The following is a 14,568-nucleotide window of genomic DNA, read 5'->3' as shown; positions in this document are numbered from 1 at the left end:
TAGTTGTGACACAACACTCTCCTTTCTCCCTCTATGCTGAATGTATAGGAAACTCTCTCTTTAGTGGCCATCATGGTGCAATTAGGTTTTCTTAAATACCAGGCAAAGCCACAGGCTGGTGTTGTATATACAGTTACTTCATAAGGGCAGACTATGATGTGGCTTTCGCGGTTCTTTTAAAGAATCACAGAATTTCACAGTGCAGAAGAGGCCCATCGGCCCATCGAGTCTGCACCGACACGTGAGAAACACCTGACCTACCCACCTAATCCCATTTACCAGCACTTGGCCCATAGCCTTGAATGTTGTGACGTGCCAAGTGCTCATCCAGGTACTTTTTAAAGGATGTGAGGCAACCCGCCTCCACCACCCTCCCAGGCAGCGCATTCCAGACCGTCACCACCCTCTGGGTAAAAATGTTTTTCCTCACATCCCCCCCCCCCCCCCTAAACCTCCTGCACCTCACCTTGAACTTATATCCCCTTGTGACTGACCCTTCAACTAAGGGGAACAGCTGCTCCCTATCCACCCTGTCCATGCCCCTCATAATCTTGTACACCTCGATCAGGTCGCCCCTCAGTCTTCTCTGCTCCAAGGAAAACAAGTCTATCCAACCTCTCTTCATAACTTAAATGTTTCATCCCAGGTGACATCCTGGTGAATCTCCTCTGCACCCCCTCCAGTGCAATCACATCCTTTAAGTCAGGGGCTACTCAAGTTGCTCCGTTTACCAGGGCTATACACTCAAATCATGACGGTACTGGATTATGTGGCCTTTGTTTTCTACTCCAATGATTTCAATTCCAAACAAGGGACTGGCTATTTCTCTCTCACTCATTTCAAGATAATACAGGGCAATTCCAGCTTTGTTTGTGTTACTTTTCAGGTGCCATCCATATTTTACTGGGTATAATTACACTAAACCCCTCGTGGCACAAGTGTCATGTTGAAGCTGGTGAGAGGACAGGGTCTTCAGGTGCATGTCTGTGATCCAAGAAAGCATTTTCCCTTCTTCAATTCATCGTAAATTATCTCTAGTCTGTTCTATGATCCAGGTGCCATACACATCCATCATTTTCTGATGATGCTGACTTTCCCTAGAATGACATTTGTTTGGTGGGCATGTTTTTTGAGCTGTCCTACCACTTCCCTTAGATGTACTGTCATGACCTGATCCTCAGAAGGTTCTTCCTCAGAAAGTTCTTCCTTTTCTATCTTATTTGTTTCAGATAGTATCTTTCTCAATCTATTCTGCACGGTGTTTACTGAATGCTCTGTGTTGAATGCAGTGGCAACATCATTGAGTTTAATTCTTTGGGTTCAGTTGTGTTTTGTGTTGCTCTTGGGTTCCCTATACAGATCGGCGATTTCTTTCTTGTCCACCATGGTACCTGTTCTCTCCCAAAATTCTTCACTTAACTGACGTAACTTTCTTTCTTGCAAATCTCTGGTTTTGTGTTTGCACCAAGTGGTAAATCCCATTGTCAGTTAGGTTGAGCATTACTGGCAGCATTTCATGATACACATCATGGTATAATACTGTGTTAGGAATGACAGCTAAACCGTTGCTAGGGCCCTGTCTGAGTTGAGGACATTCTACTTCTCCAATGTCTGGATTTGTACTAACCGGAGGAGGTTGCTTGATGTCAGGTTTAACTGCTACAATATTGGTGATAAAATCTTCTAAAATGCATTGAGGAACAGCCCACTGTGCCAATAATTGGGGGTCTCCAGATTTACAGGTATGATCATAAGCAGGGCCGCATGGAATCAATCTTCTCCAAACAATAGGGGCAGGTTTACTTTGCCTAGTCTTCAAAGTACCAATAATCTGGTGTAAAAGCTGTTTAAGGTGTTGCCCTCTTAGTTACGTCCCAATTTTGGTTGTCTGGTCAACATCGTCTGCTCTCATGCACATGTAATTATCTGTGTGAAGTTCACTCCACCATCTAGGCCAACATAACCTAATACTCAAGTGCATCCGTCATAATCACAGCTGGAATGGTCCTGTTGTCCCAAGGATCCTCTACTTTTCCCAGGTGTCACCATCTGTTGCCTGTCTCATGAACCAAAGTTGTGAAACTTAGTTCCTTCCCTAGTATATTTCCAGTGGTATTCGCATTCTATGCATATCCCTTGTCCTTCCTTAACTGTCCATGTCTGTTGTCTACCTCTCAGGACACATACAGTCAGCAAGATAATCTCCCTTAATCTGTCCTCTATAATTCCATGATTCTACCTTTCCTGCATTGCCTGGAATCACCTGTGGTCTTTCAAAAGCAATATCACGTTCAGCTGGATCCCACCAGTCGAAATGTACCTGTCAAGTTCGAACTAGGAGGGTGGTGCATCATTGGGCTCTGAGAATTGTATACTTCCATCTCAATTGCGATGAATGGCTGCCAGAGGTTGACGAATTGATAACAATATTAAAGTCCACATTTTCAAAGTCTACTTTCTTCTCTCTCTCATCAACCTTTAAGATAAATGCAGTATTTACTCATTTACAGTTTTTAATGATTAATGTGATACCATTTCCTGACTTTCCTCTTCCCTGTCTTTTCTTCTCCATTTGTACTAGGTACACTGCTGGACTCAGTTTATCAATTATGGGAAAAGGTCCTCTCCAATTTAGATTGAATGCAATGTCTCTTTTGCCATAATTGAGTCAAGTTAAGCAGGCACACTAAATCCTACTAAAATCAAATCTAAAATGTAGGCCAGTTTAGACTATCACACGACAGCTAATTTTCTGAATCCAAATGTTGTCAGTGACATCAGTCTTCTAGTCCTTGTTGATATGAAGGTGTAAAATACAAAGAGGATTATGTAACCTCGCAGATTTCAGTTTCTTCATCAAATGGCTTTGCAGAAACTGATGTCAGTTCGCAGGTAAATATGAAGTACATGTGGGTTAACAAACTGCAAATCAATGGAGTTTAGAAGATTGGTGTCCGTTGACAGCCTCAGGTATTGGTGTATCAGATATAGTTACCTAATACTTGATGTGTAGCTACCTGGTTGGGTAAAAATCATTTTTTTTTTATTCATCATGGGATGTGGGCATTGCTGGCTAGGCCAGCATTAATTGCCCTTGAGAAGGTGGTGGTGAGCTGCCTTCTTGAACCGCTGGAGTCCATGTGGTGTAGGTACACCCACAGCGCTGTTAGGAAGGGAGTTCCAGGATTTTGACCCAGCGACATCGAAGGTCGATGCCAGGTGGCCTGTCCAATTTCATTCCTTATAGACTCTTTAGCAGTTTGATTCAACTGATTGGCTTGCCAGGCCATTTCGGAGGGCAGCTAAGAGTCAGCCACGTTGCTGTGGGTCTGAAGTCACATGTAGGCCAGACCAGGTAAGAATGGCAGATTTCTTTCCCTAAAGGACATTAGTGAACCAGATGGGTTTTTATAACAATTGACAATGATTTCATGGTCATCATTAGACTTTTAATTTCAGATTCTTATTGAATTCAAATTTCACCATCTGCCGTAGTGGGATTCAAACCCGGGTCCACAGAGCATTACCTTGGGTACCTGGAATACTAGTCCAGTGATAATAACACTACACTGAAATGTTAAGTGACAGTGAACACTGTGGGACCTGAGAGACTAAATTATTCAAACTGATTTAAAATATACATTTCTTTCTGAACAACAACCAATGTGTTTTGTTCTGTTTAAAACCTGCACAACTTAAATATTTATTTGATTGAGGTATCACCAAAAACAGAAATAATGCTGTAGTATTTGGTTGGAGTTGGCGCAAAAGTTGGTTTTGGGGTGCTACCAAATGCTAAGGGTCCCTGGTCATTGTTTCACCAGGAGGCTCTTCCATTAGCCAGATTTCACTGATCAGCTGAACCCACCTACCACATTCGGCCAGTTATATGAATTAAGTCTTATCCTTCTTGAAAAGAGCTGAGATTGCTTGAATCCTAGTAATATATAAATGGGAACAGTGACCACTATTAAACTTTTTAATAGTGAATGGTGAAAGTCACTGGATTATGAATTAGCTGCCAGTTTTATCTGTTATATCACAAAACATTAATGGACATAGTAGAAATTTTGGCAGCACCATTGCCATAGGAAGTACAATAGAAACAGAAAATGCTGGAAAAGCTCAGCAGGTCTGGCAGCATCTCTGGAGAGAGACACAGGGTTAACATTTCGAGTCCATATGACTTCTTCAGAGCTTTCTCCTGTTTTTATTTCAGATTTCCAGCATCCTCAGTATATTGCTTTTACCATAGGAAGTACAGTTGGGCAGAACTTCACCTGCCACTTTTCCCAGTCCCAAATCTGAAAGCAGGGTCATTACTATAATCTGGTGGGCATTCATGTCAGTAGTGGTACTACAGGGATACCCATCCCACCTTCATTCTGGGATGTTGGCATAACTTCTTGATGATCCAATCAACTACAAACAAGCTACTGTGGCTGAAGCCATTGGAGCATCAGTGTTCCTTGAGAAGCCACTCCATTAAAGGTGGGCCACTTTTGGAATGGCATTAAATCCCAAAGGATCCATTGCAGTTTGAAATTTTCTCTGTACTGTCTGCATGTGGTCCAAAGTGGCATTGACATCTGCTCTCTGCTGACACTAGTACTGCTGGGCCTTCTAACAACATCACTCAAGGGATTGCTGGGGTAGCCTGAGAGTGTCCCCAGAAATTTTTCCCAACTGATGTCAAGGGATGTACAGAGAGCACCTAACTTACTGAGAATTTCTGTTGGCTGATCAAGAGGGCTGATGCCTCCCTGGAGCTGCGTACTACCCTATCTAGTGGTCCTTCTCGTGTTCCAGTGACAGAACCCTGTCCTAAGGAGGAGCAGATTTCTAGGCTAGGATGTCATGTGCCGGATTAATCATTTAAACTTATGCTTTTGTGTTGAAGAAAATAATTATGCTCAGTTTCTTTTGCAAATGCAAGCATTGTGCAGTTTACATCATAAAGGTTGTAACTTCTTTTATGCTTGCGCTAAAACATTACAGGAGTGGAGGTTTTTATAATAAATAGTTCTGACAATGTGGGGAAGCCTCTTCAGAGAGCAGTCAGGTGCTGACAGATAGATGCAATCCTGATTCGCTGCTCCAAGACTGGGTGTGGAAACAAAACTGGCTTTTCAATCAAGGGACCCGAAGGTGTCTTTCTGCAGGTCAGACTCTCATTGTTCAGACTGCAGCTTGTGAGAATGAGACCAGCCTAATGTGGATCTGCACCAAACGTCGACTTGTCCACATGGTTAGCGCTATCTATCTGATCGCTGACGGGAACACAGTGTTAATTTCCAAAGAAAGAAAGAAAAATTCCAAGTGGAGCTCAACGAACAATACCAGCATTTGCGAGAAGCCATTTCAGGGTAAGACTGAGAAAGCAGAATGGATCGTGAGCTACACAGCAAGGAAATTCAGATCTCATATTTTTTGGTCTTTTCAGACACTACCTGTGTAACAGTTGATTGATCATCTTATCAGAAATCATAGAATCATAGAAACCTACAGCCCAGAACAAGGCCATTCTGTCCATTGTGCCTGTACTGGCTCTTTGAATAAGCACCTTTGTGCTTAGCCTCACACCTTCATTTTTTGTATGTAATCCAGTTGGGGTCCAATGATTGTGAGTGGTGCAAGATGTGATTTAACTGTTTAACTTTGTGCTGTAATGGAATTGATGAGACTGTTATATTTGTTACTGTTTGAGGTACTTTTGTGCCATTTTCTGATTCAAAGTTTTCTGTAAGCAATTTGTAACCCTAAAGATCTGAAAAGTGGAGATGTGACAAACTCAAAATCCAAATATAATTAGAAAATCCAGTTTTAAAATACCATCTGATATTACAGTAGGCCACAGAGTTAAAATATGCAATCTATTCAAGCTCTCCGTAAGATGATTAAACAGTGTCAGACATGATGCTTGCTTGCAATCCAATCGATTTGAGCTGTACCCCTCAGGCAGTAAGTCACATGCAAGTCAAACGTTGATGGAATTCTTTCATCTCAACATTTTTAAGAGTCCAGCAAGAACCAAAGAACTGCAGAAAGACCATTGCTTCAAAAGGTGAAACCGAAGCCTGCATTTTAAGTCGATGATCTCCTTGCTCTTTTCATTTGCTAGCCTAAGGGTGCTGAGTCCAATAGTAACACCACTCAGCACAGCCTAGGAATTGAACTTGGGGCTTCTGCTGAGCTCTACCCTGATCAAGTCAACCATTCAGGTTCTGGGCGGTTATGAAAAAAAAAATGACCTGCATTTATATAGCCCCTTTCACAATCTTAGGGCATCTCAAAATGTTTTACAGCTAATGAAGTACTTTTTGAAGTATGTAGTCACCTTTATAAAAAGCACAGCAGCCAAAATGCATGCAATCAAGGTCCCACAAACAACAAAGCGATAATGACCAGATAATCTGTTTTCTAGTGATGTTGACTGAGGGATAATCATTGACAAGGACAACAGAGAGAACTCCCCTGACCCTCCTTGAAAAAGTGCCATGAAATATTTTGCTTTTCACCTGAGAGGGCAGTTGGGGCCTCAGTTTAACATCTGATCAATAGAAAGCACATCCAACTGTGTAGCACTTCCTCTGTACCGCTCTGAATTATCAGCTAGGTTTTGTCCTCCAGTTTCTGGAGTTGGACTTACACCTTTCTGTCTCGGGCGTGAGAGTGCTATGCATTGAACTACAGATGATGCAATAGTTGCAATTGATTTGCAAAGGTGGAGTTGTGGCTTTTAGACTCTGCATAAAGATAAAGCCCTAATGAATATTTTCTAATTGTACTGAACAGAAAACCTAGAGATAACATTAGTAAAGACTGAAATGCTATCAGTGGAATTTAAAGAAACTGGCGATGGGGCTATCAGTGGTGTGAGGCAGAACGAGACGGAAATGGAAGAAACTACAACGAGACAAGTACCTTATCCAATGGAGGACCGTACGTAGTGTACTTCATTTTTCCCTTTTTAATATATGTCGCTTGACTTAAAAAACTTAGATTGTATGTATCGTACATTACAAACCAATGAATTATGTAATATTGTTAAAATTTGGTGATTCAGACCCTTCAAGGTCACTTGAAAAATTAGAGAAGGAATGTTCATGGAAGTAAATTTTTCTTTCCAGTAAATTAATTTGATCGGATCTACAGTTTCTTAAACTAAGATATTAACATCTGTCGTTATACTACAGGTAATAGGTCTGAGAATGGCACCAACTGAGTGTGACTCAGGGCCAGCAGATCTAAATGATATGACAGGCTTCATGTTCCTTCTTTGCCCATTGCAAATGGATCTCTGCACACAATTGTTTGGATACAAGCACAAAATTCTACTCTGGCATCTGAACATGGGTTAAACTTTAGTGTCAGTAGATCCAGTGAACTTTCCCTGACAACATTAAAATTATTTAAAATGAGGGGTTCATTTGCCCCTCCTTTTCTAATCAGTTTTCTCCCTTCTCTCTCCTTCCCCTGAGAGAGTCAGATCCAAATTGGAGAATGGGTTCTTGCATAGGAATCCTCACCCATTTCCCCCATCAGTATATCATCCATCACCAGGTTAAACATTTGACCAACAATAAATTATAAAAGAATGATCTTGCAGTGAATGGGTTCTCTACCTCATTTGAGCAGTCTTTCATGATTGTGGCTGTGATTGGTTGGTCTTTTGTGGTGGTCATTAGCGAGTGTGTCCATCAGGCTGAGAGATTGTTAAAATGAAAACACAATGAGAAGGAAAGACATGACAGACAAGACAACATCTGCAAGGGGAAAGCAGGTCTATGAAGGGAGGTTGGATAGACTTGGGTTGTTTTCGTATGAAGAGAGGTTGGATAGACTTGGGTTGTTTTCCTTGGAGCAGAGAAGACTGAGGGGCGACCTGATCGAGGGGTACAAGATTATGAGGGGCATGGACAGGGTGGATAGGGAGCAGCCGTTCCCTTTAGTTGAAGGGTCAGTCACAAGGGGACATAAGTTCAAGGTGAGGGGCAGGAGGTTTAGGAGAGATGTGAGGAAAAACTTTTTTACCCAGAGGGCGGTGACGGTCTGGAATGCACTGCCTGGGAGGGTGGTGGAGGCAGGTTGCCTCACATCCTTTAAAAAGTACCTGGATGAGCTCTTGGCACATCATAACATTCAAGGCTATGGGCCAAGTGCTGGTAAATGGGGTTAGGTAGGTAGGTCAGGTGTTTCTCACGTGTCGGTACAGACTCAATGGGCCGAAGGGCCTCTTCTGTACTCTGTGATTCTGTGAGGGTTAACTTTTCAAGTGGAGATACCCCATCAGAATCAATAACCTGTCTATTCTTTTTATTACCCATTCTTTTTCAATTTCACATTCCAGTATTTTTTCATTATTCCTTTCCTGGGGTGTGTGCGTCATTGACAAGGCCGGCATTTGTAGCCTATCCCTAATTGCCCTTGAACTGAGTGGCTTGCAATACCATTTCAGAGTCAACTACACTGCAATGGGTCTGGAGTCACGTGTAGGCCAGACCCGGTAAGGATGGCAGATTTCCTTCCCTAAATGACATTAGTGAACCAGATGGGTTTGTACAACAATTGATAGTTTTGTGATCACCATCACTGAGACTTGCTTTCAATTCCAAATTTGTTAATTGAATTTAAATTCCACCAGTTGCCGTGGTGGGATTTGAACTCATGTTTGCAAAGCATTAACCTGGGCCTCTAGATTCCTAGGCCACCGTTGCCTCGTTATCCCTGTCCAAAAATTATTTGTGCTCTGGATGCTGATCACAAGTTGTTAGTCAGTTCTATAAGTATATATATTGAGGTTTCCTTGATGGATAATCAATGCTAGTTTGCAAAGTGAACCTTGCCTCCAGAGCACCATCCAGGGATATATACTGCAAAGTTTTCTGGTCTGCCTGCTACTTACTGATGATATATTCATAGCTGACATCAGCAAAACACATACAGCTTTGTGTAAAATGTCAGTTCTTTGGAAGACGGCTGCTTGACACAATATTAATCCATATGTCTGAATGCTCGTTAAAGTCAATAAGGCAAGCGAACTGAGGGTTATGTAAGTTAAAAGTTATCATTTTAAAAGTTAGGAATAAGAATAACCAATCAGGATGGTGTTACTAGCAGAATTAATTACCTATAAGGGCCATTGAAGTGAGACAACAATCCCCATTGTAGAAACAAAGAGCTTATTTTTATCCATTCTGTGGATTAAGTTGTCACTGGCAAGGGCAATATTTATTGCCCATCCCAAATTGTCCTGAGAAGACAGTGGTGGTCCTGCTTGCTAGACCACCTCAGAGAGCAGTTAAGAGTCAATCACATTGGTGTCGGACTGGAGTCACATATACAGGCAGCACCCAGGTCAGGGCAGCAGGTTCCTTCCCGAAGAACATTAATGAACCAAGTTGAATTTCTACAACAATCTGACAGCTTCAACATCAAATTTACTAAAATATCAACTTTTTATTTCCAGATTTTATTTTTAAACTTAATTCAAATTCTCAAGCTGCTATGTTGGGATTTGAATTTATTTTCTCTGGATTACCAGTCCAGTAGTTTAATCATTACACTGCTGTAGCAGGGAGATGGGACTCAATCAAAATGACAGAGATTTGTTGGACCACGTATTCTCTTGTGTTCCCCAAACCTCTTAGTTTCTTGCTTTCAAATCCTTCCACTGCGGGCAGTTGTAGATATTACTGTGGATGTAGGGGCTATGGTGCATGTTTTTCAGGGTTCTGATTATGTTGGAAATGCACAGCAGGTTCATCGGCATTTGACAGAGAGAGGACAGGTTAATCTTTTGGGTGAATCTGGAAGGTAAGTGAGTCTCTCAATAGAAGAACTAGATGAGGGGATGGGAAAATTTGGAGAGACACAAGAGAACAGAAAGGGTTTTGTTGTTCCTTCTTTCCGATGCAATGTTACCACTTTACCTGGCATTTTGTTCCTTTAATGCCTCCATATAACCATTCGCTTTTAACACATTTTTAAAAAGCCTGTTTGTAGCCTTTCCCATTAATTCTCCGTGGCTAGATTTTGCATTCCTAACCCTTGACTTCCATCTGCCCTCTTTTCCCTTTTTATTTTGTTCAGTAGTATTAAGGGCCTCAATTGCCATTTTGCTTTGGTGAAAGGTCCATGTCTAATGTGTTCACCAATTTTTCTATTTTCAGATGCTAGCATATCTACAAAATATTCCCAACATGTGCAGTTTTCTTTTTAATTGTACGCTCAAGATTGCGATGTGGTTTATGGTGTCTTATGAATAAAGAATGTTTGAAAGGATTTTGTGATAGTTCAGTGTATTACAAAATGCCTTAGGGTCAAGCAACACCAGTCTGTACTCACAATGATCACCTGGTGATATCTGGATTTCAGTGCATTGTGTGGAGGTACTAAATGAAGGTCTGGTCACAAGGGAGGAAAGGAATGTTTGAGGGATAGTTACCTCAGACTATTCTTCAGTAACATCCATGACCATTTACTGAGCAGAATGGGCAGTGCTTGGCCATGTGGTCATAAAAACATAAGAAATAGCACACGTTGTGGGCTATATGGCCCATCAAGCCTGCTCCACCATTCAATAAGACCATAGCTGATCTTCTACCTCAACTACCTCAGCAGTCCATGTCCATATGCAGCAAGACCTGGACAACATTCAGGCATGGGCTGATAAATGTCAACATTCATGCAAAGTGCTAGGCACTGATCATCTCCAACAAGAGAAAATATAACCATCTCCACTAATTGACATTCAATGGCATTACCATCGCTTAATCCCCCACTATTGACATCTGGGGATTACCCTTGACCCCAGAAACTGAACTGGACTAGCCATATAAATACTGTGGCTACCACAGCAGGTCAGAGGCTAGAAACTCTGCAGTGAGTAACTCACCTCCTGACTCCCCAAAGCCTGTCCACCATCTACATGTCACATGTGATGGAATATTCTCCACTTTCCTAGTTGAGTGCAGCTCTAACAACATTCAAGAAGCTCGACACCATCCAGGATAAAGCAGCCTGCTTGCTTGGCACCAATCCACCACCTTAAACACTCACTTCCTCCTCCACCACCAATGCACAGTGGCAGCAGCGTGTACCAACTACAAGATGCACTGGAGCAACTCACCAAAACTCCTTCAACAGCACCTTCCAAACCCACGAGCTTTACCAGCTAGAGGGACAAGGGCAGCAGATGTATGGGAACATCACCATCTGCAAGTTCCCCTCCAAGCCACACACCATCCTGACAGGGAACTATTCTGCTGTTCCTTCACTATCGCTGGGTCAAAATCCTGGAACTCCCTTCCTAACAGCACTGTGGACGTACCTACACCACATGGACTGCAGCGGTTCAAGAAGGTGGCTTACCATCACCTTCTCAAGGGCAATTATGAATGTGCTATTAATGCTGGTCTAACCAGTGACGCCCACATCCTGTGAACGAGTGGAAAAAACTAAATTTTCCCACCGAATCCTGACATCCTTTGATTCCCCTAGTATTCAAAAACCCATAAATCTCAGTCTTGAAAATAATCAAGGATTGAACAGCCGCAGCCCTCTGGGATATTGAATTGCAAAGATTCACAACCCTTTGAGTTTCTCCTCATTTTTCTCCTCATCTCAGTCCTAAATGGTCAACCCCTTATCCAGAGATCATGACCCCCTGTGGTAGACTGTCTAGCCAAGGCATTGCACTGAAGACCAATGACTAGAAATGTCTGTGTGAGCCTTTTAAAAATTGCCTCGTCTCCAGATACCGCAAGCAACAAATGTTGATCCCATTGAGCAGGTTACCAGCTATGCTGGTATGATTTGATTATTTTCTCTTACAGCCACTAACTGGAACTATGCTATGTTGGTGCTTGCATTCATTGCACTGTTCCTGGGATTCCTCATTCTGGCTTTATGCTCTAGGGCAAACAAGTAAGTCAGACCTTGCTGTTTACTTCCAAGTATATTAATTGACATTTTGTAAAACCTTCCTCACACTTCTGTTTTCTGCAGTAAAATATATTTATAGCTAAAAGATCGTATTCATTCTGAAGATTGTATATTGTAAATAGTCTTACAATGGAATGCTCATGTTCAATGTCACAGGGTTCTATTAAACAGGTTCCCCAGTAAATTGCCCTGTTTACTCATTTCTTTTCTCTTCAATAGATTTTAGTTCATTTTTACCTATTTTAATAGAGTTTTAAGGATGCAGAGGAGGAATGAGATTAGAAGATGCAGAAAACCAAAATAATGAATGCTAAAAGGGTTGTCGGGAAGAAAAGAATTGTTGAGAGTAAATTGTAATTGTGGGTTGTTAGAGTAAAAGGATTAGTTGGTGTGTTTACAGAATGAGAATATTTCTTTAATCAGTGAGTGATGCTGTGTTACATGGTCATGTAGCAGGATGGAGCCTGGTTAAAACTCTGCTCAGCTTTTGATTTTAGTTGCGCTGAGTGAGGTTTTTCTACATTCAAAGTATTATATAAAAGGCAAGTTGTTATTGCTGGAAAATGGGAATAAGGTGGCAGGTTCCAAGGAGCTGGCAATGGGCCCTCAACAACGGCTACAACTTGTATTAATATAGTGCCTCAAATGTAATAAAAATTCGCAAGGCATTGCACAGGTCACATTTTGTTTTAAAATGTTCACCAAGCCACAAAAGGAAATATTAGAGCAGATGGCCAAAAGATTTGCCAAAGAGTTAGGTTTTAAGGAGCGTATTAAAAGAGAAAAGTGAAATGAGAGCCTCAGGTAGGAACTTCCAGAACTAGGCACAGCCGCCAATGGTGGAGCGATTAAAATGAGAGCTGCTCTAGAGGATAGAATTAGAGGAACGCAGTATCAAAAATTAATCTACAAAAGTTGGTTCAAAGTGCCTATAATTTTCAAGTATGAGTAGTAAGCTAAAGACTTTAAGTTGATCTTTAATGGATAAAGTTGAACAAAGTCTCTGAATGGATTCAATAAGGTGGATTACGTATTTTGTGTGGAAAAGGGAAAAGAGAACTGAATTTAACCCCATCTCAGCTCATCTGCTGCTGAAACTTTCATTCATGTTATTGTTACCTCTAGACTTGACCATCCCAACACATTTCTGGTTGCTCTCCCACATTCTACCTCCGTACATTTGAGGTCATCCAAAGCTCTGTTGTCTGTGTGTTAACTCACAGCAAATCCTGTTCCCCTATCACCCCTGTGCTTGCTGACCTACATTGGCAGCTGGTGAAACAACATCTTGATTTTAAAATTCTCATCCTTGTTTTCAAATCCCTCCATGCCCTCATTCTTCCCAATCTCTGGAATCTCCTCAAGCCCTACAGGCCTCCGAGATATCTGTGCACCTCTATGTCTGGATTCTTGTACACCCCCAATTTTAATCGCTCCACCATTGGTGGCCATGCCTTCAGTTGCCTGGGCCCCAAGCTTTGAAATTCCTTCCCTACACCTCTCTGTCTCTCTAACTCACTTTTCTCCTTCAAGACACTCCTTAAAACCTTCCTCTTTGACCAAGCTTTTGGCCATCTGATTTTATATCTCCCTATGTGGCTCAGTGTCATACTTTGTTCTATAATGCTCCTGTGGTGAACCTTGGGATGTTTCATCGCGGTTACATTACTATTATGACTTGTTCTTGTTGAGGAAGATAAGCTTGAAGGGCTCTTCTCAGCCCTTTATTCTGCACTTGGCCCAAATTCACCAGTCTTTCTGATCCCTTTGTTATTGTAGGAAGAAAAAGATAAAGGCACTGAATGAATTAGAGAACATGAATGCAATACAGAGTGAATCAGTGCAGAAGATGATAGTACAGTATTCAGATGAAATTGACAGCCCTGCAGAGACTGACCAGATGTTACCGACCAAGAAGGCCTACATTTCCTTGGACAAGGTGCCACAGAGTTCATCTCCAAAAATCTCACCCGAACCTGGAGAGATCATGATCGAGTGGAAGGATGGAAATATAAGTTCCCTTTTCATGGACGCAAAGGAAGATCATGTGTAGAACCTCAAGTTACAGGACTGAGCTTGTGATAAAGAATTTATTTTTAAGATTGAAAGAATTGATTTTTGTAAAATGCTTCAAGCAAATAAAAGGACAAATAGATAGCAGGATGGCTACAGAATAGAAAATGAGAGTAAGTGGTTGTGAATAGTTACTTAGACTGGCAAAAGGTGGGAAATGATATTCTGCAAGGAACAGTGCTAGAACCACGGTTTCACATAAACAATATGGGCTCTTGATTGGCATCTCATACACCCCCTTAAACATTCACTCCCTCCACCACTGACACACAGAGGCAGCAACGCATACCATCTACAAAATGCACTGCAGCAACTCACCATGGCTCCTTCGACAGCACCTTCCAAACCCGTGGCCTCTACCACCTAGAAGGACAAGGGCAGCAGATGTTTGGGAACACCACCACCTGCAGGTTCCCCTCCAATCACACACCATCCTGACTTGGAAATATATCACCGTTCCTTCACTGTCGCTGGGTCAAAATCCTGGAATTCCCTCCCTAACAGCACAGTGGGTGTACCTACACCACATGGACTGCAGCGGTTCAAAAA

The 14,568-nt window shown here is 41.9% G+C and overlaps 1 protein-coding gene across 3 annotated transcripts in view; it reads left to right on the top strand.

The window, feature by feature from the left end:
* LOC144668202 (organic solute transporter subunit beta) overlaps positions 1-14,127 on the top strand; it is a 28,294-nt gene extending 14,167 nt beyond the window's left edge. For all 3 annotated transcript variants that reach the window (XM_078529953.1, XM_078529954.1, XM_078529952.1), the window contains 3 exons: positions 6,796-6,942; positions 11,838-11,928; positions 13,726-14,127. In XM_078529953.1, the coding sequence (XP_078386079.1) occupies positions 6,796-6,942; positions 11,838-11,928; positions 13,726-13,999 (512 nt within the window). In that variant the 3' untranslated portion in view covers positions 14,000-14,127. The remainder of the gene's footprint in view (positions 1-6,795; positions 6,943-11,837; positions 11,929-13,725) is intronic.
* The last annotated feature ends 441 nt before the right edge of the window (positions 14,128-14,568 follow it).

This window comes from Cetorhinus maximus, chromosome 26, assembly GCF_964194155.1.
Source record: "Cetorhinus maximus chromosome 26, sCetMax3.hap1.1, whole genome shotgun sequence".
Lineage (NCBI taxonomy): Eukaryota > Metazoa > Chordata > Chondrichthyes > Lamniformes > Cetorhinidae > Cetorhinus > Cetorhinus maximus.
This window is presented reverse-complemented; position numbering and strand designations above follow the sequence as displayed.